Below are 27,253 nucleotides of genomic sequence, written 5' to 3' on the forward strand. Positions count from 1 at the left end.
TAATATTAATGCAAATAAAATAATATTATGCAATGTCAAGTAGTAAGCTGAAAGACATATGACAAGCAGCACTAAGTACTATTTCAACATTTCTGCTTCCTAATACCTGATTTATGGTTGACTAGTAAGGGTTGTCCATGTACAGATGCCTTATTCCTTATCTTTCCTCTTTGCTTGAAATATCCTGAGATTAGTTTCATGAAAGGAGCAGGGTAAAAAAAATGATTTTGTGATATTCTGTTGGGATGTTAATTCTAAATGTATCTAGAGAACAATCGGATGCATAGTGGTTAAGATGTGGATTGCAGTCTGTCAAGGTGTTGCTAGTAAGTCATAAGAATATATTGAAGTTTTAACTGGGTCCCTATAGGAAATGTTTGGTCAGCTAAATAAATAGACATATAAGCAGCTTGTGTCTTCATCACAGACGTTTTTAATTTCTCACCAATCACCGGCATTACGTTCATTACTTAGACATCACTGATGTTCCATCTAAGTGGCCGGACAAGCCACAATGGAGATGACAAAACGGCAGATGAGATGTTTTTCCCTGCCACCAGAATAAGGTGTATAACATGTTCTCCTCAAGATCTCCCCTGGCTGGATGACCACGTCCACAAAAAGTCCAATGGTGCAGCCGGTTGTGCATTTGCCCTGCTGCATTATTCACAGACTTTAGCACTGACGAAGATTGTCGAGGCCAGAGCTCAGCTGTCACTGTCGGTGCCATAGGCGATGAATGGAGTGAAAGAGTGAACAGGCCCCTGTATTCAGGTCTTCTTGGTCATAGTTATGCGCCCAAGGGAGAACTATGATAATTAAAGTAATAATTATCCAGTGGATACATGATCGTTTTTATAGACTAAAATATCCTTTAGACGTGAACTTCAATCAGCTTTTGGTAAATGAAGAGAAAGACTTGAGTCATGTTCTAAGTCAAGGCTGTAGGACAGCAGTATAATGAGATTGAGTAGCCAGAATTTGTACCAAAAACCCCTTCCGATGAAGACCCAAAGGACAATCCCTCTAAGTAATCATCAGAAGAGAACAAATGACCAGAATAAGAAATAGGGCAAAAAAGCACAGGAAACATACAAGGCTTGGGCAGGAGACTAGGACCAAGAAACAAGACTGGGACTAGACCACACAGACCTTGTGTACACAGGTAAAGGGCTAAGGGTCTTTACCGGTGACCGGAGCTTTATGAAGTTTGTAGGATATAGTGGACAATTTGTGGCCTGCATCTCCTAAATGTTGTCTTTGCTTCCCCTGGCACTTACTTTGTATCTGTATACTGTCTGTGCCAGTGGTGTCCATAAAATAGGGGGTGCCCATAGCAAAGATGGAGATGACATTATGTTGGCTGATGCCACAAATACTTGAGATAGATTTTTACCAAGCGTCTGCAGACTATACACATACATTACAGAAAGGGGGAAGCAGTTTCTCACTGTCACATTCACTCCTTTGTAATCCCTTCACTCCCACACATGTTTATTTTAAAGAAGTATATGCAACATGTGAAGACAGGAGCCAAGAGTAGTATTCTCCATTTATTTTTACCATGGGGCAAGATCATCACAGCTGGTGATGTGCAAAAAGGATACTACTGGCTTCTATTCTTGTCTGTCCATATGTCCAGGGTTATTTTCTGTGATCCGAAGTCTATGGTTAGAGTGCATGTATGAGTGGTGGCAGCCAATAGTCGCACATAATATAGTAAGTTTCTACCATTACCACCAGGCTATTTTTTATGTCCTTCATTCTTTACTGATTATTTTCTTTTCTGTGTTTAGTTTACATTCCGTTCTGTTATACATTTTTTTTAAATAGATCAACCCCCTTAATTGATAACATTAAGGCTGACTTCAGTCACTGGTAGAGGGAGCTCATGAGCCCACTGCATACAGTGTTAACAGTAAACTGTCGACAGGCGCAGTTTATTTTTTATACACTGTACTTATTTTAAATGAAAATGGGAGTTACCAGTGTGAGACATGTAGATCAGGAGAGGAGACTGTCAGTTATTTCATGACTCACACTGGTAACGCCCCCTTTCATTTATAATAAGCTCTTGAGACAGATTCTCACGGAGATCTACATCCGGCCCATAGATCATGATAGCTCATTTACATATTAAAAGGAATCTGTCACCCCTTTTTTTCGATTTGAAATTAAAATATGGTTCAATTATGCCTGAGCTCTGCTTTACTGTAGTACCTTACATTACCCCCTTTTCCCCACCTTTGCAGAGAAAATACCTTTGTAATCTCTCCATTTTCGTATGTAAATTACCCCGGTCTGGTCCAATGGGCGGGGCCGTCTCCCCCTTCGCTCCTCGGCGTTCTCGACGTAACGAGATCTGTGAATAGCACAGATCCCGTACAGTTTCTGCCTGTGCGCATTGAATTGGCCTCTAGCGCCTGCGCAGTATGCTTTGCCCAACTGTGGTCAAAGCATAAAATCAGTATTGTGCATGCGCCAGCATTTTTCCTTACGTTCTATGCCCCCTTGCATGGCAGGACTTCGGGGGCACAGAACGTCATGGAAAATGCCGGCATATGCGCAATAATGAGTTGTATGTTTTGCCCACTGCTGGGCAAAACATACTGCGCACACGCGAGAGGCCACTTCAATGCGCAGGCGCAGGAAGAAAATGGCGACGCAGGAAAGAAGAGCATAGAGCAAGGCAGGAGGTGGGGAGAAATGGCGAATAGGCCCCGCCCATCGGACCGGACCGGGATAATTTACATAGGAAAATGGAGAGATTACTAAGGTATTTTCTTAGCAAAGGTGGGGAATCGGGGGATATGAAAGGTACTGCTGTAATGCAGAGCCCAGGCACAAGTGAACCATATTTTTATCTCAAATCGAAAAAAGGGGTGACAGATTCCCTTTAAGAAAAACATGGATTTCCCTGGGATAAGACATCAGATTACAGATATCAAGGTATCATTTTGTTCAGCTTCCTATGGCCTACATGCCCACTTAGATGGCTTAGGAGGGTAGGTCCTACTGACAGATTCCCTTTAAGTTAAATGTAACAGAGCATACAGTAAGTCCCTCTAAAAGTGACTGCAGGCAGCCAAAACTATATCTATTATTTGACTATACAATATGTAGAGCTCGGTTTTGAGAAAAACAGCTACAACTGATATTAAAAAGATATATTGGGAAACTGAAGAATTTTATGACCTACTTAAAAAATACATTATGATATTCAAGGGGAAGTAACTGCTTCTCCTTCCTGTACAATTCTAGGCAAAGCTAAGAAGTATGCACACTGACACTGGGAGTGCCAGTTACAAAAAGTTCTATAATCAATGAATATATTTACTTAATATAATTTCATGTGAGTTCTTGATAACAAATTATTATAACAGAGTATATAATAAAAAAATACAAAAAAACCTCCAAAAATCTGTCACTTTCTTGGCTGGCACTAGATCCGCTTTCGCCGGCAAGGATTTAAATAGCACGTCTTGTAATAGATCTGTTGCCATGTTCCTTCATGATTTTATCATCAAGTTACCATGACATTTTCTGAGGTTACTATGACTGTAAAATCCATCGTGAAAAGTAAATCTGTGCAATCTGCTCTTATTAATATCTCCTTACACAAGAAGGACAATGACAGAAAAATCCAATATCGGCTCATTTAATGTCATCGCAACCCGTAGAGTCGTCCGGGAAGATCTACATTCTCCTTAACTGAGTTGCTGTTACAATGAATAAATACATTCTTGTTGTTCTTGGCCTCATCATGTTCTCCCGGTCCTTCGTTCTGTAGAGATGCACAATTCAGCAATATCCAGCTTCCTCCGAGCCCTTGTATTCGTGGTTGTATTGACCTTGGACAAAGATGTCTGTAATGATGAGAATTTAATATATTGTCTTCATTTGAAAATTGTAAAACTCCCCATTGATAAATATAAAGCAATTTCCTAAGTACAAGAAACAGCAAAATTATACTTACGGGAGCACTAAACTAAAATGCACACACATTCTCTCCTGAAATTCTTCCCTTAATCTTCTATATATATATAAATCCTTTCCTCTCCTTCTCACTATCTTTAGACATCTAGCTGCAGCAGGATCCTCTCCCCTGTTACAACCCCCCCCCCCCTGCTAGATGGGTGGTGCTTCATCCAGCCAATGATGGACAGCAGAAGATTAACCATTTTGTTACCTGCAGGATTTCTACAAGACTGTTTAAGCATGCAGAAAATGATGCATGCTACCAAACAATGAATACAACTATTTTTGCTGATTAATTTTATCATTTCTTTTTAGAAAATGAATCATATTGAGAATATATAGAGCAACAGCAAACGTGCCACATTTTTATTCAATTTTTTAACCAATCTAGCAGTTAGCACTTATCCTCTGCATAGTTAATAACTTGTTTCTACAGGAATAGCCCTGTAAGGCAATCTTTTGCTCCTTCGAGAAAAATTTTCTTTTTAAGTAGAAAAAATAGTTTTGATTCCAGTGAAGTTTTAAAGTGACCCTCCACTTTGGCACTGAATGGTGACTGCACATTTGTCATGTATAGATTAGTCACCCAACTTGGTGCCCTCCTTTTGCCTCCCGCTGGCTCCTCTGCCAAAAAACGGCATTCCGATCCACTTTCATCCAAGATGGCCACTGCTTTGACATGGGAAGCTATACAGCTTGCCCCAAATGCCTTTGATGTGCTATATGGGCATGATTCTTACATAACTTTTTCTGCACAAAGCCACTACGCGGACCTATCTGAGATGCAGGAGGACCAGAATGCCAGTCTTTGCAGAGAAGCATTTGGGAAGCAAGCAATGGACAGCAGGTAATGTGCCAATCCAAGTCACTTTTCTGTGCCAACATGGAGGGTTGTTTTAATCATCACAGTATATAGACTTTTAGTTTTGGATGGTTCTGACAAAATTATGTATGCTTGTGTCGCCACCACTTTTGGGTGATTCTATTGGACCAATTTTTCCCATCACAAACATTAGGCAAACAGGTTTGCCATTGAGTATTTAAAAAGCTTATTTTCTCACTATTCACCTTGAAGGTCATCATTGTCTAATTCAAGCTTGAAGCCTACAAGTCCTCACTTTCTTTGCAGATCACTATATCAGTAACTCCAAGATTGCCAAATCTTCAAAATCTCAGACACCGACACTACAATTGCCACTTTGGGGGAAATTTATAGTAACATAACCCGGTAATTATAATCTTTCTTGTCTCTTTACTTAAGATGCCTTTTTTCTTACCTTCGCTCAACTCATAAGTGGTCCAAGATGACAGCTTTAAAGCGAACTAACAAACCAACATGCTTTTCCTGTATATCTTGGGAGATGTTTTTGGTATATGTGTCTACATGCAGTCTCCCAGTAGCTGTGATGGGAATTGCACCCTGTAAATAGAATTGCTGCCATGTCGCTAGAATAGAGTATCTGAAAATTAAGGAAACACTCATAAGAAATGGAAATGGTTTGGCAGAAGGTGATCCAATTTTACACACAAGTTTCCAGTAAAGAGCTGAGATCTGTTAGGCCTCGTCACCAACATGGTGGCCACCTTATCGCCACCATCGCCTTTCCTGTTACAAATAGTAGGAGAATGGGGGGGAAGTCTGCACTGCCGATGTAGGGCTCAAAAACCAAGGACGATAGGGAAATTTGCCCAAGCAATTTATTCTCTACGTTTTTCAAAGTTTGGCCAACTTCTTTATCAAGAGAACCACAGAATACTATTGTCCTTGGTTTCTTGAGTCCTACATCGGCAGAGCAGGCTACCACTCCTACTGTCCTCCTATTTGTTCTGCCTGATGGGCTTTCCCAGCTCGAGGGTGCTGCACTAGCTGATATACTTGATTCCTCAATTGAGGGTCAAACAACCCCGTAAGGTGATCAGCTCTCTCTCCCTTGGTTTTCCGCCCTAGAATAAGACCCTACTGCCCTTGGTGTCTGTTTTTTCCTAAACTTTCCTGTTAGACAGTCAGAATGAGCTTACTAATGGATTCTCAGATAAAGAGGTAGGTCACTTTCTGTTAGTGCATCTTTCCTTACAAAACGACCAGCACATCTAACCGTAGAATGGCGGCTGATCAAGGGTCATGTGACCAGAACTGTCTATCGGCCTCCTCCAATTGTAAAAGACCACACATGGGAAAGCTTTTTTTTCTATTGGAGGAGGCTCATGGACAGGTCTGATCACATGACCCGCCGCCATTGTATTGACAGAAATGCTGGTCAGTTTGTAAGGTAAACTGCAGCAACAAGAGAAAATGACATCTAACTGAGAATCAGTGGGTGACCTTGTTCTGACTGTCTAACAGGAGAGTCTGTAACTCTTTTATCTGTCCTGTTCTGAGCTCCTCTCAGCTTATTTTTGGCCGCACACCACATTAACATTGAATGTGCATTAAACAAAAAGCCTATAAAAGTCAAACAGTGCAAAACCTGCAATGAAACCCAATTGCAAAAAATTATTTTTGGCCCCAAATTCATGTATTTAATAAAAAAAAGGTCCGCAAAATATAACCCTTTTAATTTTACCTGTTTTTATATTAAAAAGTGATTTTTCTTTTTCACAGATGTTGTGTTTGATGGCGTTATCCCAAGCAAAATGTGAGCAAAGCAGAAGTGCTATCAGAGATTTCACCTAGTCCCATCCAAACAGGTCTCCTACCACCTGCAGTGCTGTTGTCATCTTTTTTTACATCTCTAAACAGTACATAATATGGAAGTCAAAAGATTATTATCTGAAGCTGTTGTGTCACCCATTCTGCAGCTTCTCGATGGTAGGGTCATATTTAGGCATGCGCAGTATCTGACTTTTTTAAGAGAATGGGTAGACAACTGCTGAACTGATAGACAAAAGAAACTGGTGAGACAAGAAGCGCAATAGGGTCTTATCCAAGAAAAAAGGGGAGACAAAGGTCAGTTATGCTCACCTGCTGTGATTGTGAAATCAGAACCCTTAAAAAAGCTTAGGAAGAGGCTGCTGCAGATCCACTATCTAGAGAAATGTGAATCTGGAGGAAAGTGGATTAAAATCTGTGCTGCTGGTGGACCAATAATGATCAGGAAATAAGAAGTGACACACTTCTTCATTAGGACAAGATCATTGTGGTTTGTCTTGAAGAAGGAGTGTGAAATTTCCAAACTCATTGACAAACCACATTTCCATGGATCTTGTCTCCTGATCATCATTGGGCTACCGGCAGCTCAGATTTTAATCCACTTTCCTCCAACCACTAAATTGAGGTGCGGCTGACCCCAAATTCCAGAACAGACGATGAGTGTTACATTGCAAGCCCTTACTGAATGAGGCCAGAACAGCAGTGTTGGGTCATCCAGCTTTTATTCTAGTGACAGAATCTATTTATTACTTATTTATTAGTGATGAGCGAGTGCACGCTTGGGTGACCTCCGAGTATTTGTTAGTGTTCGGAGATTAAGTTTTCATTGCCTCAGCTGAATAGAAGTAAGAACGATCTCCACACATTCTGCTTGGAATTACGCCATCCAAACATCTGTAAAGAAGAGAAGTCACTCATTTAAAATTTGAACAAATACAGCTGTGTCATCTGTGTCGGTGCCTGTTCTCTCTACTCCTTCGCTCATCTGTAGACACAGAGTTTTTATTTGCCTTGTTTTGCCTTGTTTTATTCCTGGGACTTGTGGCTCTTGCCAGGCCAGAAGATTTTGGCTTAAATTCTGCTAGTTTGGGTCTCTTTCTGCTGTCAGCATTGGGTGGAGCTGCTTGCTATTTAAACCCTGAGTATCAGTTTCCACTGCCAGTCAATAAGTTCTGCTTTTCTGGTATACCCCTATTCCTTTTTCTAGCTGTTATTTCCTGCTTTATCCCATTCTCTGACTTTGGCTTCTATTTTGACATCCCATTTTCTTTCTGATTTTGTCTCAGATGTGACCTTTTGGTATCAACCCTGCATGACAACTCTTCTTGCCACCAGCTTGCGTCAATGGGCAGCAGCTGACTGTGGCCTCCACCCAGGGGTCTCTGTGTAAGTACAGATCTCTGTACAGGGGCTAAAGGACGACAGGGATTGGGTAAACAGAATGGTTTACGCTAAGCCTGATCGTAGACGCACTCCACGAACATTGCAACCATGACAAAAGTTATGTTAAAATGAAACATGCCACCTGCCAAACCAATTTAAATTTATATGGGTGCTTCCATTTTTTTAAGACATCCTTAAAATTGGCTGTTGGCCATTAATTAGGCATAACCTACCGAAACATGTAGGAAAGTTCAAGGGCTCCTGTATTTTTTGATATCCTGTTTTAAACATGATGGCGTAAATGTTAAGTCTTATGGAATTTTTGCTGCGTTTCTGGACTCTTTCTAAGTTTGGTGTTAAAACGTCTGTGGATCTAGGCAGAATTTAAATGGTGAGAGTCCTAAGCAAATGTTACAGAAATTGATGGAGGGCAGATCTGTATAATCAATTTATTTGTTGGTCGGGCCTAAATTCTTAGGATTTGAAAGGAAATTTGGGCCAAATTTCTAGACAGTAGAGATGAGTGAATAATTTGAAATGAAAATTCACCAATATTTCCCAAAAATTTGCTTTATAGGAAACTGCAATGACTAGATATATATGACACTGTGAAGTTTCCTAGACAGTGATTTGACTTATTTCAAGCTCTTGAAAGCAAACACAACCTAAGTAATGTCATATTGACCTAATCATATATGGCAAAGGGTAAGCAGGCAGTAACTGCTCTTCATTTCTGTGCTGTCATACACTATTTCTGTACAGTTTATACAGTGTTTTATAGCTTTCTCTCCCTATCTCGATGGCTGAGCTGTGACATCCTATCACTAATCTAGATTCCCCATAAATTGGAGCTTCATTCCCTGCCTCTGCTTTTATACAGCCTATAATAGTCACTCCTGTGCTGTCATACGCTATTTCTATACAGTCTGTTCAGTCTTTTATGGTTTCCTCTCACTATCTCTATGACTGAACTGCGATGTCTTCTCACTATCCAGATTCAAAACAAATGGTTGATTAATCCCCGTCTCTTTTTTTATACAGCCTATGATAGTTTTTCCTGACTGGCTGTACTTTATCATGTGATTTGATAGCTAAAATGCATTAGCCTTGTTGAATTCAGCTAATTCCTAAAAATGTTACTCAAACTAGATTTGCATTGAATTAATTTGCTCACTTCTATTAGACAGTTAAACATTGAGTATTTTGGCCAACGTGTGCTGGAAAGGCTGCAACAACTTATCGGATTCCCCTCCACATTCACTAAAGTATGGGAGAAAACAACATATTTTTCCCCTTTTTCATGCTCTTTTTTTGCTGTTTTCTAAATCATTCTGGGGAAGTGACATATCTCAGAAAAACATTAAAGCTCTTAATAATAATGTTTAGCTCCTTTAGAGCCGACGTGATATACGGAGATTTTTTATAGAAACAATTAGTCCCTGGCCAAACAGCGTAAAATCAAATTTTCACAGTCACAGGCGCGGGGAAGAAGCTGCTCTCACAAATTATAGCCAAATGCCTCCGATACCGGAGTCTTTTGTAATTAAATCAAAGGTGTCCTTATCAGCCGGTTGCAGTATTCCTGAAATATTTCGAGATGATAAACTTAAAAAAAAAAGAGCACATGGGGTAGAGTGAAAGGCTTCATAACACAAAAATGTGGGATCCTACGTCGTTCATACACGTATGTTAATCCTGTCACCTGTGATGAGGGTGCCACCGATACACGTCTCATCATTCTCCTTCAGCCGTACTGATTCCTGCTGGCAGGTTGCTGATAGACAAGCTTCAACATCATGGTGGATTAAAAAACAGGAATTTGTAGACGTTCTGCATTCTTTTGTCCTAGGTGAATTATAGCAATTTTATGGCATGAATGTCTAAACTTGCTGCGTCACCTGTCATGGAATCGAGCGATAAAGCAAAATTACATCAAACCTGGTATTATGTGCAGCATATCATTTACTGCTTTTTAGATGGTTGGCGTATTTCTATGTAGAACCATTATTTGTACACTTTGCTTACATTACTGTGTCATAATGTCAGTGGGTATTTTATGTCTACAGAGATACTTAGAAACTCATCTCTGGTGTCATAAGAGGTGCAGCTAACTCTTCGTGTCTGAAGTGGGAGTGTGCACTCCTGTGACCAAGAGTGTGCAATTTTCATCCATGTGGTCACATGGCCTAACTCCAGTGTATTTAACGTAGCTGGACACAGTCTAGTCAGAAAGTGGCTGGAGGTATGCAAATCGCTCCTGGCGCCAACACCTGAAAACTTTCACAGGGTGCAGTGCGTGTGTTGTAAGTATTCACAAGTCTGCAGTCACATGAAGTGACTGCAGACATGTATCCACAGGCCAGACGACCCCTATAAGACGTCCAAACATAGCTGAGCGCCTAGCTTGGCTAATTTTGCAGACTTGAGTAGAGCAGCATGGCGCACACTCAGTTTGCCGATCTGTTAGGCTCTTGCAGCCGTAAATGAACGATGGAAGAAAATGGGACACAAACACATGAAAAAAGAAGCTGACAGCACTCGCTGTATTAGGGCGCTCGTTCCAACTCCATGGAACCCTCTTGGAGAACAGCAACAATCAGAAAATAGAAGAACAGCGCTCCATCCAGGTGTAATAGTAGAAAAAAACGTTTTTCCGCCATGGTAAAATACGACGTTTTGACCAGCAGTAGGTGGTATTTGACAGAGACCTACTGTTGGTTGAGCCGTCGTATTTTACCATGGCAGAATAAAGTTTTTTTCTATTATTACACCTGGATGGAGCGCTGTTCTTCTATTTTCTGAAAATGGGACACAAGTCTCCTCTTCTGGCAATTGGGTATCACCTATACAGTGGGTTGGAATACCCACAATTTTGTAGACTTGAATAGAGTGGAATGGCGCACCCTCAGTTTGACGATCTGCTAGGCTCTTACAGCCATCAATGAACGATGGAAGAAAAGAGGACACAAGTGTCCTCTTCTGGCAATTGGGTATCACCTATACAATGGGTTGGAATACCCACAATTTTGTAGACTTGAATAGAGTGGAATGGCGCACCCTCAGTTTGACGATCTGCTAGGCTCTTACAGCCATCAATGAACGATGGAAGAAAAGAGGACACAAGTGTCCTCTTCTGGCAATTGGGTATCACCTATACAATGGGTTGTAATAGCCCTTAAAGGCCAGTTTCCCATATCCATGTTTCGCTGTCCATACTCGGATCACAATTCACGGTCTGGCAGCAGATCTACTGACCCAAACTTGGCAGCCTCATATGTGCCTATAGATTTGTGCCAATGAATGCCAGTCCATTCAGCGCAGTCTGAGTACAGTTCGTAAAATGACGGATGAGTGGGAAATATGTGCGATTTAACAGTCTGGCTTCTCTATAGAGAAAGAAAAACCCAAGAAAGAAAACAAAAAAAAAAAAGAAAGTATCACTCTTTTTGCACTCTTTTTTTTTAAAAAAAATAAATGCTTGAATTTTAAGCATCTTTATTTTTGGGCCAAATTTCTTATGGTTTTTGCAACCTTTTTGCACTACTTTTTTCAGCCCTTGTCATATTTTGGGAAGGGTACGAGTATCATCATTCTGATGTTTTCTGCTAATTCATCATGTGCTATATTTCAATTCATTGCAAAATTTTTGTGACATTTAGAGTCCGATGAATCAAAACCAATGTTTTGTCTGCCTGCGTAAATGAACGATCTGCTGGTGTAAGATGCACTAAATGTATGAACAGGCATGTGCCTCTTAATGAGTTGGCGCTTCTTTCTGCTGCTGAGCGCCAACATGGGAAACATAATAAAATAATATTCAGCTCATCCAAGTGCACATAAATCCCACATGGACAATCGGACAATCCCTCGTTTAACCGTAGAAGTGTAGTGAGGATAAAATACTGCCAAGGATTTATTCATGAACTTTGAAAATCCAAACAGACAGATGCATCACTCATTTACGCGTTTCAGGCACAGGTGAACATTTCTCTCGTAATTTACTCCACTTTATATCATGCTGAGCTGTGACCACTTTTCGAAAAGTTATCAAAGCTGGAATAAAAATTCCAAAAGTGACAGAAATTTGGTGCAAACTGTGTGAAAAATGTGTCTTAATTTAGGCTTCTTTTACACTTGCCATGTTTTTTGTGGCCCGTTTTTCTGATTTGGAGTAGGTCCGTCTCGTGTCTCTGCAGGCCTTCGAAGTGATGAACAGGAAGTACATGGGAGTGTCCTAGTAAAAATATGGCGTTCTGCAATTACGGTCTTCACGGTGTACCGCTAAATCAACACACTGGGCAAGCTTCTGTTGTTTTTGCGGCCCCATTGATTTCAATGAGGGCCGTCTCCGTAAGCCGTGAAAAATATCGAACAGGCTCGATCTTTTTTCACGGTGGTAAATGTGGCCCTTATGGTCATACGGCGTACAGAGCTCCGACAAATTTTTGCTTCCTATTTTCGCGGCCCCATAGAAATCAATTGGGGCCGCAAAAAGCAGCCCGCAAAAACACATTAAGTGTAAAAGAAGCCTTAGTGTTGCATAGGTGAAAGCAACATTTTTTAGCTTCTAAAAATCTCACGCACTGTACAATGCAATGGATTTTCCGCAAGGAAATATGTAGAGGAAAATTTCCTGTGTTTTTGTACCATGGGAGTTTAGTCTTGAAAGGCGCAAGAAAAAAATAAAAGAGCAAAATATCATCTTTGATGAATTTGGCGCAAATGTCACTAACGGAAACAGAAAGACAAAACTGGAAAATTCGTTAAGAAAATGCTATTGATGAATCGGTGCCCATGAGTAAAGAAAGTGTAGAGAGATATAGAAGGTATCGAATATAGCACCACGCCTGTAAATACGATGAATATCCCCAGGATGGTCTATCACACATGTTTTTATATGACTTCAGTCTGAATAATGCAGAAATGTGAATGTGAACTGGCAAGGAAATGCTTGTTATATAGACAGGTGATGTTTGTAATCCATTCCACTCCGGCAAGACCCCATCCACCAGCCGGAGGGTTTGTCTGTGTAAGTTGCTGACAACACGTTGTTGCTCACTGTTAAGCGTAAGAAAACAAGATTTGCCTGACTTATTTTTTTCCTTCTTCTTGGGCAGGATTTATGTGGGCATCATTCATGTGATACCCTGGGAATGGCAGACGTGGGGACCATATGCTCTCCTGAGCGCAGCTGTGCAGTAATTGAAGATGACGGCCTCCATGCAGCTTTCACCGTCGCTCATGAAATTGGTATGTAGTGCTGTTTCTGTTCTGTAGCCAAATCAAACACTCTAAACAGCTGCATTAGTAACCCAAATACCCGTCAATGAATTCCAGACCTGCACTTCTCCGACTATTAACGGAGGGATTAACCTGCACACGGTGGGTTCTTTACTACACAATAGGGGGTCATCATGGGGATGGACACCACTCACTTGACATGGTGTAATAAGAATGTATTATCATTGAAGGTTGTGTAAATGCCTTATTGAGATTATATACACAGTATATTGTAACCGTTACACAGAGATGTCATGGGGTTTACCCAACTAATGCAAATCACATGGTTCACTGAGCCAGATAAGTATGGGCCGCGATGCCGTAACTTCACCACTCAGTTTTGTCACCTTTTGATCTCTCTTCTCCCGCAATGAAATCACAATTTCTATGACGGAAATGTATAATTTGCTATCTTCTATTAGAATGTATACAGTATATATAGATATCAGTATTAACATTGCAGCACCAAGAAGGAAAGGAAAAGTCATGGGGTTATAGAAATCACAGGATCAATATACATGTTAATCTCATGAAAAACTGCATTTTCAAAACATCTCGATTTAGTCAGAAAATCCTGAAATCCTGGAACTTACAGCCTTGGCTGCTATCAATGAGGTTATTAATGGTTGACAGAGGAAGGTTCTACAGCCCTTAATATACTTGAGCAAATCAACAAGATTTGCAATTGCCAACCAATGACGTCTCAGATGTGCTTGAGGGGAGATAAATCTGGAGACAGGCTGCTCAAAGTAGCACAAGTAACATGCAGTCTGGGGTTGTGGTGTTGAAAAATGGCTCCTGAAAGACTTTGGAGAAATGTCCGTACCACTGGGTCGTGAAGCTGTTAATGTACCCGGAGTGAAGACTAGAGGAGTCATGCTACAATACATTTTGCCACCCCACACCAGAACCAGTGTGACATCGAAACCAATCTCCAGCTGCCATTAAATTCAAGCCTTAAAGCAAAAGATGATAATCTTCCATTGCCATCTTGCCATGATAACTTTTGAGGGTGGTGGCATGAGGTCGCAGGAACATCTCTTGCTGGACGTCTGGCTCGTAGCCCAATGTGCAAAGGCCTTCTGATGGTTTAAGGGTTTAAGTAGAGACTAATTAATGCCCACATTTTGGTTTGTAGTTTGTCAATTTCGCATACAAAGAAAATGAATCAATTGTAAAACTTATTGTATGGTCATTTCTCCAAAGTATACCATGGCTTACTGCTTCTTTGGACTAGTCTCCCATTGAGCATATCTGCGACGTCATTGGTCAGAACTTGCACAGGAGCTGCCTGTTGAAGATCATGAGGATTTGCTGAAGTACATTCAGAACATTCCCCAGACAACCATTAATAACATCACTGAGAGCAGCCAAGTTTGTAAGTGTGAGGATTTCTGCGTGTGACGCTTATACTAGAAATTGAATAAATCAAGATATTTAGAAAATTTGGATTACATTTTTTCATCATTTGCATATCATTAACATGTGATTTACATAACTCCATGAGTTTTCCTTCTTGGTGTTGCCATTTGAATGTTGAGGAGTGTGTATATATATATCTCCATTATGTTTTGCTATATGCTCAATCATGGAAAATGATATGCAGATGGAGCAGAATTGCTGAATATGGCCATATATATATATATATATATTACAGGGGTATTCACTTTGGAACACATTATCACTTTTCCAGAGGATAGGTGATAACTTATTGATCGGTGGGGATCTAACTTCAGAAACTTGTATTGATCTGCCGAATGAGAAACTTTTATCTTCATTAGAAAGGAGCAGTAGTACTCATGCTGGAGTGCAGCTCCATTCATTGTCTATGCTTTAATGCTGTATTCAGCTTTCTCCGGCAGCGTCATAGAGTCTGGCCATTTCATGTAATTATTCTAGATTTTGTATACCTATCTCGGACTGTGCTTCTTTATTTGTTGTGGAAGGTTAGGAGGGAAGAAACTGCTGGTGGTGTTGGCCTTGGCTACAACCAGCAGAACATGGAAAATCTCTGCGATTTTTCGTATTTCGTATTTCTTTCTATTGCTATCTCTATAGTCTTGATGATGATTCCATAACTTTGCATCATATTGCTGTAACCTTTAAAGGGCTTCATACAGTTCAGAAAGAATATCAAAATACTACAGTTGGGTTATTAGACTTACTGTGTGGTTTGTAACAAAAATATATCCGAAAAGTATTTTGTAGGTTGAGAGCTAAGCTACCACCCAAGATAAAAACTAGATGTAGAAGTTATGCCAACTACTTGTATATGTCCTAGTAATGAGTATTGGAGCATCCATACTTTAGGTACTTTACAAACTTTGGAAGACTATTTATATTTTCCATACCAAGTAGAGATTAACGAATCCATTTGATGCGAATCTAACTAGTGTCAAATTTTTAAGAGTTCACTGAACTGAGCAGTTTGACATTTGATTTGCGCGAATCACCTAAAGATTTCATCAGTCAAAGAAGTATCATATGACTTTCAGCATAGCAGGGCAGGTTTCCCTATAATGCCCTTTAGCTATCACATCAAGACCACATAGTATAGCACAGCCAATGAGCAGGATCAATCTTAGTTTATATAATAGTCAAGGTAAGAAATGAAGCAGCCATTTTGTGGTGAGTCAGGATCACGAGAGGATGTCAGAGCTCACAGATTAATGACAGATAAAAAGAAAGGCTAAAAATGCTGAAAAAAATTACAGATATTGTTTGTGACAGCACAGCAGCAAAGAACAGTTACCATCCATTTACCTATAGTCAGATATGTTGTGGTCACTTTGGCATTTGAGACTGTGTTTGCATTGAAGAGCTTGAAATGGACAGCATACAGTCCTAGAAGACTCACAGTGTTACATACGTCTTTTCAGGGTAATAGGAGTACTTGCCCATAGTGTCAATTCACTGCTAATGCAATTTTTAAAAAAATTTGGCATAGCTGGCAAATGAAAATTTCAAAAGATTCGCTCATCTCTAATACTACCAAGGCAAGAGGTAGTTTATCAAGGGTCTGGGGGATCAAATAATGCTCCATGATCTCTTTGATGCATTATCAAGTACTTGCTAGCCTCACCTTACAAGGAACCACTAAGCCCCTGGTCTGGGTGGATACACGAACCCCTGGTGTTGGTGCAGCTGGCTGGATGGCACGTGGGAAGCGAGAACATGGCACACACAGGAGTCTTAAGAACAGCAGGATGGATGAAGTGAAGTCAGCAGGATTGGAAGCAGCTTAAGCATTGTGTGCACAGGTGGTGGAGTACACAAAATTAGAACCTTGAGTCACAATCCAAAGACATACTGTAGGTGTGTGTGACAGTGGGCCTTAAATAGGTCTAGGTTGTTGATGCCCTAGGTGCTTACTGGGCAACATGCAAAAACCCAGGAGCACAACACAGAGCAGTAGACCCAAAAGAAGGAAGCGGAACCAGCATGTGTAACAAAACTGGCATGCTAAGTTGTCTGGAGGGAGAAAGGAACTTTATAGTTGTCGGTAGCTGCCCTTAGGATTCATGTCCCCCACTCTAATTTTCCTCCAAATGTCAGCAAACTGGGTTTTTTTTTGCCCTGTTGAATAAAAAACATGGAGCTCCAAGTTCTCATCGCAAGTCGTAACACACCTATGCAAACGGCAAAGTACTGCCACTCATTGACTTTCCACTGCAGCAGGCACACCTCCAAAATACCAATTGGTTGAAATGAACCTTCATGGTACTCCAACTGGTTATTTAAAGATTGCTACATCTGTACATCTATTTATGCCGTTTCATTATATCATGTACATTAAGCGCATGACTTTTTAGAGCAATCATCCCTTTACAAAAAAAAATGCAAAAAAAATTAGAAAAAAAATATTATTTTGTGTTCTTGGCAGGAAAAAAACAACACAAGGGAAACTGATTTTGAAACTGCCAACTTGAAAACTACTTATAAGGCATTGCCAAATCAAAATAAAGTTTGCCTTTGAGTCTCGGTTCACTAGTTCAAACCACTTTAAATAGCGAGAGAATAATGTGTTATGAAGTCGTGTTTTCTCAATCTGATGAATCATTTCTCTCTGAAGCGGCCTGTATCCCATTAGGTAAATTACGTGTCCTCAGTGTTACTATTAGTGACCACTAGAGCGGTGTATGAAGAGTCGAACTATGGGATGACGGTAGAAAGCTTAATTAATATTGGGATCGTAATGGACTGGCCGATGACTGGTTCATGAGTAATCCTTTTTGTGTTTTGGCTCCTGGTTGTCCTTTACCTAAAGCCTCATGCAACCTTAGAGTTGTATAGAGATGTAATATGTCATTTATGAACTGGAGCCCAACTTTTCCTTCCAATGTCTCGGATTTCATATATGTGAATCCTATAGGTTGCCATATTGTAGAACATTTGTTATCTAGAAGAAATGCCCCTAAGTGGGAAAACTAATTTACAGTAGTCTATAGTATATTCACAAGAGTCCAATTTAGGAATATAAAAGAATCAAAACTCGACCCCCTAATGACAGATCTTGTATACTCCGGCTTCAGTTGGGAGTTAGTTTATTGATCTTTATGCTTCTCATGCATATGGGAATCCTGTTCATGTTGTCTCCGTAAAGCCATCTGTATGAACATGTGCATGAGAGCTATCTTTCCCCATGCACAACTATTCCCCAAAGAGATTTTTTTACGATTATTTCGACATTACACAGCCAAATTTGTCTTTCATTGATGTAACGTTGCATTTAAGATGAGTAACCCTTTCAAGTATAGGCTAGATTGATTGGGAATTTAAAAAAAAAGTTTTAATGGGACCAGGGCACCCAAAGGCTTTTTTGCTATATTAGACAGCTGCAATGCAAATTGCATAAAACAATTATGCTAGACAAATTTCATCAATCTAATGTATACTTCATTTTTTCAATGTATGTCAATTCATAATGGAGTCATTGTACAAGGTATATAACAGCACTGGTAGACAGATGGGAGGGGGGAGGCAGTGTGTTATCTCAACTCAGAACCCAAAAGCTTCACGTTATTTATCTGAGAATAATAGATAGGACTAAGAAATGTTTAGGGTGTTTTTCCACTCTTCTTCGTTCTTCCTACTTCATTGATAAATCTTCCCCAAATACAGGATCTCCTGATTAGAGATGGGCGAACCCGAACAGTAAAGTTTGGCATCTGTACCGAACACCTACTGTGCGCGGCAAACACTGCTTCTGATCGGCGGTGAAATCATCCCCGGCGGTCAGAGAGCCATGGTTCCCATGCTGTCAAAAGACAGCGTGAGAGCTCATCTGGGAATGGAGGTGTAAAGTTTACCTCTGGTCACTGGTACAAGCAAATGGGACTACTGCTCCCATCATCAGACACCTGCTGCCGCTAATAACAGCGAGAGCAGGAGCGGCTGATGGGAGTATTCATCAGCCGCTCCTGCACTGTAAATAAATAATAAATATAAAATGGGGTGGGTTCTCCTGTATTTTTGATAACCAGCCAGGCAAAACTCACAACTGGGGCCTACAACCCTCATTTGTCAGCTTTAACAAGGCTGGTTATCAAGAATAGAGGGGTCCCCACGTTAATTTTTTAATTATTTTAATAAATAATTTTAAAAAGCGATGTTGGGTCCCCCATTTTTGACAACCAGCCTTACTAAAGCAGACAGCTGGGGGCTGGTATTCTCAGGATGGTAAAGGGCCATTGATATAGGCTTCCCCCAACCTAAAAACAGCAGTCTGCAGCTGCTCAGAAAAGGTGTTTCTATTAGATGCGCCAATTCTGGTGCTTTGCCCGGCTCTTCCCACTTGCCTTGTAACGGTGGCAAGTGGGGTTAATATTTGTGGGGTTGATGTCACCTTTGCATTGTCAGGTGACATCAGGCCCACAGCTTAGTATTGGACAAGCATCTATGAGACACCTATCCATTACTAATCCTATAGTTGTATTGTAAATAAAGACACAGCAAGAATAAAGTCCTTTATTAGAAATAAAACAAAACACGCTTTTACTTTTTTATTTAAAAATAACATAAACAGTTATACTCACCAAACGCCTATTCCACCGAAGCCCTCATCTTCTGTAAGAAAACAAAAATAAAAAACAACAATATCTCTCACCTGTCTGTTGTTCTGTCCCACGCCATTATCCATATCTGGAGGAAAAACAGTTTTCAACCTGGACAGTGCCAAGATGCAACCGTCCAGGCTGAGAACCACTGGTGACTGGACTGCTGCGTGCACAGCTTCAGTGACCGGCGGTGATGTCATTGAGATTACCTCCGGTCACTGAGGCTGCATTACCTGCCGGGCTGTACTGCCGTGACCTCGTTGAGATCCCCGCTATTATTGTGAGAACATTGTTGTTTCCATCAGTCAAAAACCAGTGCTGTTCAGTTCCTAACTAATATTGTGTCCTTCCACTTGGAGGCAAATTGTGTCCTTTCAGTCTGAGATCAATGTTGCCCTGTACTAGCCAGAGACCAATGTTGTCCTCCACCAATCAGAAACTATTATTGTCCCACCACTCAGACTAATGCTATCCCTCATCATTCATGAACTAATTTTGCCAACCGACCATTGAAACTTAATAACATTCCCCACCAGTCACTTGTCAAGTAGAAGTTGGAGGCAATGTTGTCCTCTCTCATTTTATGACTCTTTGGAGATCAATATCACCCCGACTAGTAGGAGATAAGTATTATACCACACCAATTACAGACCAATGTTGTCCTACTCTTACCCTAGACAAATGTTGTCTCTCTACTAGTCAAAAATCACTTGTGTCCCTCACCAATCAGAGAGTAATGTTATTCTCCACCAGTCAAGGCCAAAGTATCCCCCCTGCAGTCAAAGACTAATGTTGCTCCCCACCAGTTGTAATGTAATGAGTATTAGTAAACTATGACCACCACTATTGCCATTAACATTTATCATGTAGCTAGAGAGAGATCATGTTAGGATAGTATAATTTTTTAGGATGGTTAAGCACTAGGCTTGTGTTGAGAGGGGGAAATGACTGTGTACTGTTATTTAACAATAGGTTTGGGGATGGGCAGTTGATATGAAAAGCCGTTCACTAAATCTTTAGGGAAGTTTATTTTGGCAATGTTATATAGTAGTATAAAGATAGTAAGTTTTTACAATTATTACATTTTTAGAAACTTGTACAAAGTCTTAAGCAATGAAATGTCATGCATATGCGGTATATTCTAAGAGGATATATCCAGGGAATTATAGATATGTCCACAGTCAGCAAGCAGAGTCACACAGACACTTTATGACTTTCCCTGAACTTCCGGACTTCTCTCCTTCCCCATCCTTCCTGCTGAGTTTAGTACCATTGATAGGCAGTGTGACATAACCTAAATCAGTGAGACTCTGGCAGTTGTCCAGTGGTCATGGGCATGAACAGGAGATAATCAGCTACAGCGTGGAAGTCACTGTATGGCCGGGCCAGAGATAACAAATATACTGACTACATCCAGTCAGCAGGAAAGTCGAGAAAGTTGTTTTATTTCTATTGTACAGAACAGGACCAAAGCATTGACATGTGGAGCACGATCCTCAGTTTGGCAAGCCAAGACCAAAGACATAACACGACATGGCTTAGACTATTTGCAACCTAGCAGCCAGCACTTGTCTGCCTGGCACAGAGAATTCTGCTGGACTTGTATTGTTCTGGACTGGAAATAGCTATTAGAGATATAAAGCGAATAATTAAAACTTCACTTCACTGCAAATATGAAGAATCAAGCCATATGATCACCTGCTCCAAGCCAATTTACAAATAGGGTAAATGGCCATTTAAAATATGGTAGCGTTGCACATCGTATAAGGTGTTAAGCATTGATTATACTTCTAGATTTTCTTTACAGCTGGCAAATAGAGTCAGATATTCTCCAAATGTTCTTGGAAGTTGGCTAAGCTATGTATCATTGCTAAGGATTCGGCTACAGGGAATACCAAAAGCCACTGTGTGAACGGAGAATAACTGAGCATGTGCGACCTCAACGAGTAAATAGAGCAGAGGTTGCACATGCTCATGACTGCTCCATTCATACAGGGGACTTTGGGACACCAGTTCTTGTGGTCAATGGGTGGCCCAGTAGTGAGACCTCCAGCAATCTTACATTTGTCATCTATGCTGTGTTTATTTTTACAGCTCCACTAAAATCTTGACCTAATACAGAGTTAAGGGTAAGGCAAAAAAAAATCCATCCTCCAGTGAATGCTACTGGGAAGATGATACTGCCATATTCAATGCTTGACAACTATCATAATAGTCTCGCGCATTGGATTGCAAAAGAGGTTGGATTTAGGAAAACACCTTGAAAAAGTAGATCTGTCTATGTGTTTGGAGGCAAGACCTGAATGATTTTGCATATTGGAATGTTCATAAGTATGTATACTGCTTTTTCCTAATTTATATTTTTCTTTTGTTTATTTACTATTATTTTTCTCCAGCTCACCATACTGATAAAAAGTCCCAAACTATGGCCAGTGTGCACCTGACTTATGCATGTACACAGCAGATGTGAGGCTGCTAATCATTGAGGTATCTCCCAGGCTTTCCCATCACATCTGTGACATACGGGATTTTTTTTAATGGTTAGACTACAATTATAACTGAAAAATGAGACCACTTTCCCTCTGCTGTAATTTGCTTATATAAGCTAAAAGCTTTTAGGCCAGAGGATTAGATTTCCTGCTCTTTGGATGGTGCGTGCTGCTCTCCTGATATCCATACAGTAGGATCCCTCTCTTGGATGAATATTCCGTTGAACAGTGGATGAGAACTGCAGAGATTTCAGTAAGGCGTCATACACATGGCTGCCATAGAGATACATGAACCACCACTGTACCTCTGTAAGTCTCTAATTTTATACAGAGGCTTTTGAAAAGGTCATAGAAAAGAACTGTGACATGCTTCATTATGGCGTTCCACAAAAAAACATACTTGCCATCTCTCCTGGAATATTCCAGAGGCTCTGAAAAAAAACATTTTTGCCAGTAGTCAATAAGTTTTTTGGAAACAGTCATGGCAAATTCATGGATGTTCCAACCTGAATGGAGGTGCTATACACAAACTCCAAGCATAAAAAGTTGTTCCCTATGGGATTTGGGGTGTTTACAGATTGGGCTAAAACATTCTTAATAAAGAGGAGTGTTATACATGTCTATCCCAGATATACTGGGCTCCGTTTCCTTGCCCTGGTTCTGCTGCCCTCTGTTGTGCTCCACGTCGGGTTTTGCAGGTTGCTCATCGGGGATCAATTACATTATCTCCCTATACCTATCTAACTATCTAATGGTCCTTAAGACACACACCTGTTTCTTGGCATTGAAGCAGTAGATATCTATATTTGATGTGCTCCACCTTCTGTGCATATTGTGCTTTACTTCCATGCTGGGCTCCACTTCATCCGGCTTACTGCTCCTGAGATTCTTGAACATGCCAAGTCCTCACTGCCCACATGTCATCCTGTCTGCTTCATCAATGTCTGAGGTCCGTGTGCCCACTCAGACTTGAGGCTTAGAAAATCTACCTAACGTGATGAGCCTAACAAGAAGAATCAAAAGATGTGTCAAAACTCCTGGAAAGGATCACTTATGGGAGGTTTCTTCCATGTGAAATCACTAGAAATGAGCAAATCTATTCTGGATCCTGGACTGTGATCTCTCCTACCTGCCGGAGTCCTGGCAATTTTTTCATTGGTAGGCTCATCATGATATCATCATTGTGGTATGATGCACAAATAACATGGCTCCGAATCTACTTGTCAGAAGAGGCGCAAGAAATTCCAGGGGGTGGCTGGCAGGGCTCCTGTCCCTGGGCCATGAACTACTGATGTGGCTGCTGAACAATCATCTTGCTAATCAATTCTCCCATCTCTGTCATCAGAAAACTTGCCCAGTATCCAAATGAATCAAGATGAATTTTCAGGCCAAATTTGGGTATCATCTCTACTGGAACTCTGCTCTACTATAGACCATAGACCGTAGTGCCCAAAGCAATACTACGGCTTCATACTACATTTGTAAGTTTTAGCTAGCCATAATTCAGCACAAATCTATAAGGTCTCTAATGTATTTTATTGTTGCATGCTCCATTGAGTTCTGAATGTTGGCGATTTTGTCCCTTAGTCGCAAAGCTTCCAGTACATACTTGAAAAGGTAGAGGACATGTTTCCTTTGCTGTAGAAAAAAGTGGTTCTCCAGCGGAGTTGGGAAAACAGGTAAGTATAAAACTTTACATTTGTTTGAGCATATTTAAAAGTCCAACATGTCCGCATAACACACTGCAGCACTACAGAAAAATACAACGGCTAGCGTGGTTTAATCATGGTCACAGTGCTGCAGTGAGAAATGCTGACATGCTTGACTTTTAAATATGCTTAAATAAATGTGAAGTTTTATACTTACTGGTACCTGTTTTTTTCATCATCGTTGAAGAACCACTTTTTCTTCACATGATTATATCTGCCTAGACTAGGGAGGCTCTGTGCGGTGTATTATGCCCGCAAGGTGCTTCAGATTTCGATGAGCTGACTCCCCCTTGTTCCCTGTCCCAATTTTATGATTATATGTTTCCTTTGATGATGCTTTAATTTAGACCATACTCATAAAATACCAAATTGCATGCCTCCAAAGAAAATCTATGCATTGAATTAATTTGATGCAAATCAAATGTGCCTTATTATATACTCAGGGGTCTCTTGGCGCTCATCCCTATCTCAGCTACAGATCCCCACCCAGTCTTCTGTTGGCTCTCCTGCTTTTCTTGAAAGGTGCCTTCTCTTTTGTGTCTTCCTTCACTCTGAGAAGAATGAGCCATCACAGAGTGAAAGAAGTTGCAGAAGAAAACTTCACCTGCCACGAAGGCCAGAATAGGCTGAAGCCAGAGGGAGGACTTGGTGGGAAGCTCCAGTCGTGAGGCAGAGTGTACTATTTTTTGGCTTTTCATTACCCCTTTTCCTGGTCTGCTACAATTCAGTAATATGGCCACTATTTTGCTGGAATCTTGACAAAAGAAATCACTAAAAATCTGCGCTTAGAGTGAATCATAATTTTTTTGCAAAATTGGTGTCGAAATCCCTTTGCTTAGAACCAATTTGCTCATCTCTATTTTACTTTTTCTACTCATTTTAGAAAACGTCCAGGACACATGTTGACACCAAGCAAACAATTACAGCTGCTGTTTCCTCCCTATAATAACATCTCCCTCTAAAGAAAAAAAGTAGTTGACCTAGAACTCTAAATTCTGACCTGTCCTTTCTCTTCATAGTCTATCGAGTTATCACGTAGCAAGTGGGTGACCGCTATCCTCACCCACTGCAGTATCCTCGGTGGTTGTAACTACATTATGCATAGACCCTTTGTAATATCTGAAATTACTTTATTATACAATATAACTGTTATTGCTCAGTCAATGGGTCTGTCTAAACTGTGTTCTGACATTCTATTCCTGTTTTTTTTTTTTCTGTATGGCATAAAAGTATAATAGAAGCACGTCACCACTTCTGCATTTATGACCCGTTCCTGGTTTTGGCTTACAAATTCACTTTTGTGTAAATTGTAGTGAGATGTTAGTCCATGATCCACTACAGTCCCACCTCCCAATCTTTACCCACTTTTAAACAAAATTGGAGGAGCTGGCAAATAAACACTAAGGGCTAGAAAAAAGGTGCTAATGCAATAATGACTCCGACCTCAAATCTCAGAAAATAAATGTGTAAATAAATGTTGTGCAAAATTGTTTAAATTCTTTTTATGCCAGTTATTGCTTTATGAACTGCTGTTGTTGATTTTTACTTGGAGCTAGGACTCCCCCTTTACTTAGCTCCTGCACCTCCTCACAGACAATTACTACTGTCCACGGGTCCAGATGTATAGATAGAGAAGATTTGCACAATTTTACTACACAGTCGTCCATTATTTATAGATGTCTGTGCACAGATTGAGAACAGATGTTTGGATGCTGGAAGCAACCCCGGACTATGCATATTATGTCTCAGGACCCAGGAATCTCCTTCTAGATCACTAGATAAGGAATGTTAAAAGTTTCAGCCGTGATTGCTGACATCAGCATGTTTACCAGTTCCTAGAATATATACATAGCATGACTGGATCTGTGCAGAATTGTTATTCTCATAAACCGTGGATGGAGGATGGGGTTGTAAACTGTATATGTAGGAGCTGAGTCAGCCACATTCGCATGGGAGAAGCTGGTGCAAATAGCGAATGCTTACACTAACCCTTCATTATGTCATGTTTATACTACCGCCAGTTATCAAGGCGTGAAATGAAATGTAGCCGTATACAATATATTATAGTGGTAATAAAGGACAACTCCAGTGGGCTGATAAAGCTAAAGGGTGAATAGTCCTTTAGCTTCCTATCCCTAGAAGTATACATACTGACAAATCTGTCATTTGCACATTAAAAGGGATCTCACACTTCTCATAAATATATATATATATATATATATATATATATATATATATATATATATATATATATATATATATATACATATATATTGTGACAAAGTCACTGGTAAGGTGCTGGAGGGGAGATCTGTATTGGTGCGGTTATTCTGCAGTCCCAGAAGATTTCCTCCAGCACAATAAGTTTTGCAAAAGGTTAACAGCCAATTAGTTTAAAGAGCTGTTTTTTTTAACACAACCATAGAGCAGGTGGGAGGTTGTCCACCTTATCTCCACTCCAGGGAGTGGTCTGGGGCTTAAATAGCTGGCCTCCGGAGGCAGTCATTGTTCAGTAGGGCTGGAGAGAGGATCTCCAGTGTTTTGTGTCCTGAGAAGGAGAAACTGAACCAGTGTGTGGTTGTCATCCTGAGCGGGAGGATCCCCACAGATGCAGCTACTGTACCCCATTTTGTTTTGCATTCTTGTTTTGCCAGAAGGGCTGTGTTTATTTTCACTTTATGTTGGTTTATGCCACCTGTACAATAAACCAACAGAAGATTTAAAGAAATAGTGAACCTGTGTCTACCTCTGTGTGCAGCCGAGTGAGCCGATCTACCACAGTTGGTGCTAGAAGTGTAAGCAAGATCCCCAGGAAGCAGGTGTGACTACTGTGGACAAACTGCATGTCCTGGGTGAAGGTGGCTGCAGGGATGGAACAATGCTCAGGCAAAATGGAGGAGCTGATCAAGCACCTGATCATAAGCCAGCAGAAGCAACACCAGCAGCAGCACGAGTAGCAGCAGTGACAAGTGCAGCAATACCGGGAGCATCAGCAGGTACAGCAGGAAACAAATAAACTGCTAATGCAGCAGATCCAACTGCAGCAAAGGCAGATGTAACTCCTGGTGGGAGTTGTCCACAGGAGAGAAACCGCCCCTCCCCCACATCAAGGTGATGACACATAAATCAGGAAGGCGGTAAGACGAGCGATTCAAAAGATGAACTCGGGTGATGATTGGTAGCATTTTTGACTGTTTATTTAATGGATAGCAGAACAAGAGAGACTGCCGCCAGACCAATGGGTGGAAGTACTGGCCCCTTATCTAACTGGAGATCCCCAGAGGAATCATTATTACCTGGCCTTACAAGATGCCCGGGAATATGCCAAATTTAAGTTGTGATGCTGGCACACTCAGGGGTGACTATGTCTGTCCGAGCACAAAGGGCCCACCACTGGGCGTATTGCGGTGATAAGCCTCCTTGCTCCCAAATGTTCAGTTTGCTATATCTGGTACAAAAATGGTTGTAGGTGGAGTCCTCCACCCCTGCCCAGATGGTGGAGTGGACTGTAATGGACAGATTTATCCACTCCCTTCCTAGGCCGGTGCAGACACGGGTTGGCCAGGGGATCCCCAAAATGCAGATTACCTGGTTAGCCCAGTAGAAAAGTACCAGGTGGCTGAGAGGTCCCTAAGGAAGCTAGGGGGTGCTGCATCCCCATACTCGGGTAGCAAGAGGGAGCCCAATGCCCAAAAGAGGGGTAGTAGA

The 27,253-nt window shown here is 40.8% G+C and overlaps 1 protein-coding gene across 1 annotated transcript in view; it reads left to right on the forward strand.

The window, feature by feature from the left end:
• Window positions 1-27,253, forward strand: part of ADAMTS5 (ADAM metallopeptidase with thrombospondin type 1 motif 5) — a 112,378-nt gene that overhangs the window by 10,353 nt on the left and 74,772 nt on the right. The window contains exon 2 of the mRNA XM_077293998.1: window positions 13,129-13,261. Coding sequence (XP_077150113.1) covers window positions 13,129-13,261 — 133 coding nt within the window. The remainder of the gene's footprint in view (window positions 1-13,128; window positions 13,262-27,253) is intronic.

The sequence above is a fragment of the Ranitomeya variabilis genome, chromosome 3, assembly GCF_051348905.1.
Source record: "Ranitomeya variabilis isolate aRanVar5 chromosome 3, aRanVar5.hap1, whole genome shotgun sequence".
In the NCBI taxonomy this organism is placed as follows: Eukaryota; Metazoa; Chordata; class Amphibia; order Anura; family Dendrobatidae; genus Ranitomeya; species Ranitomeya variabilis.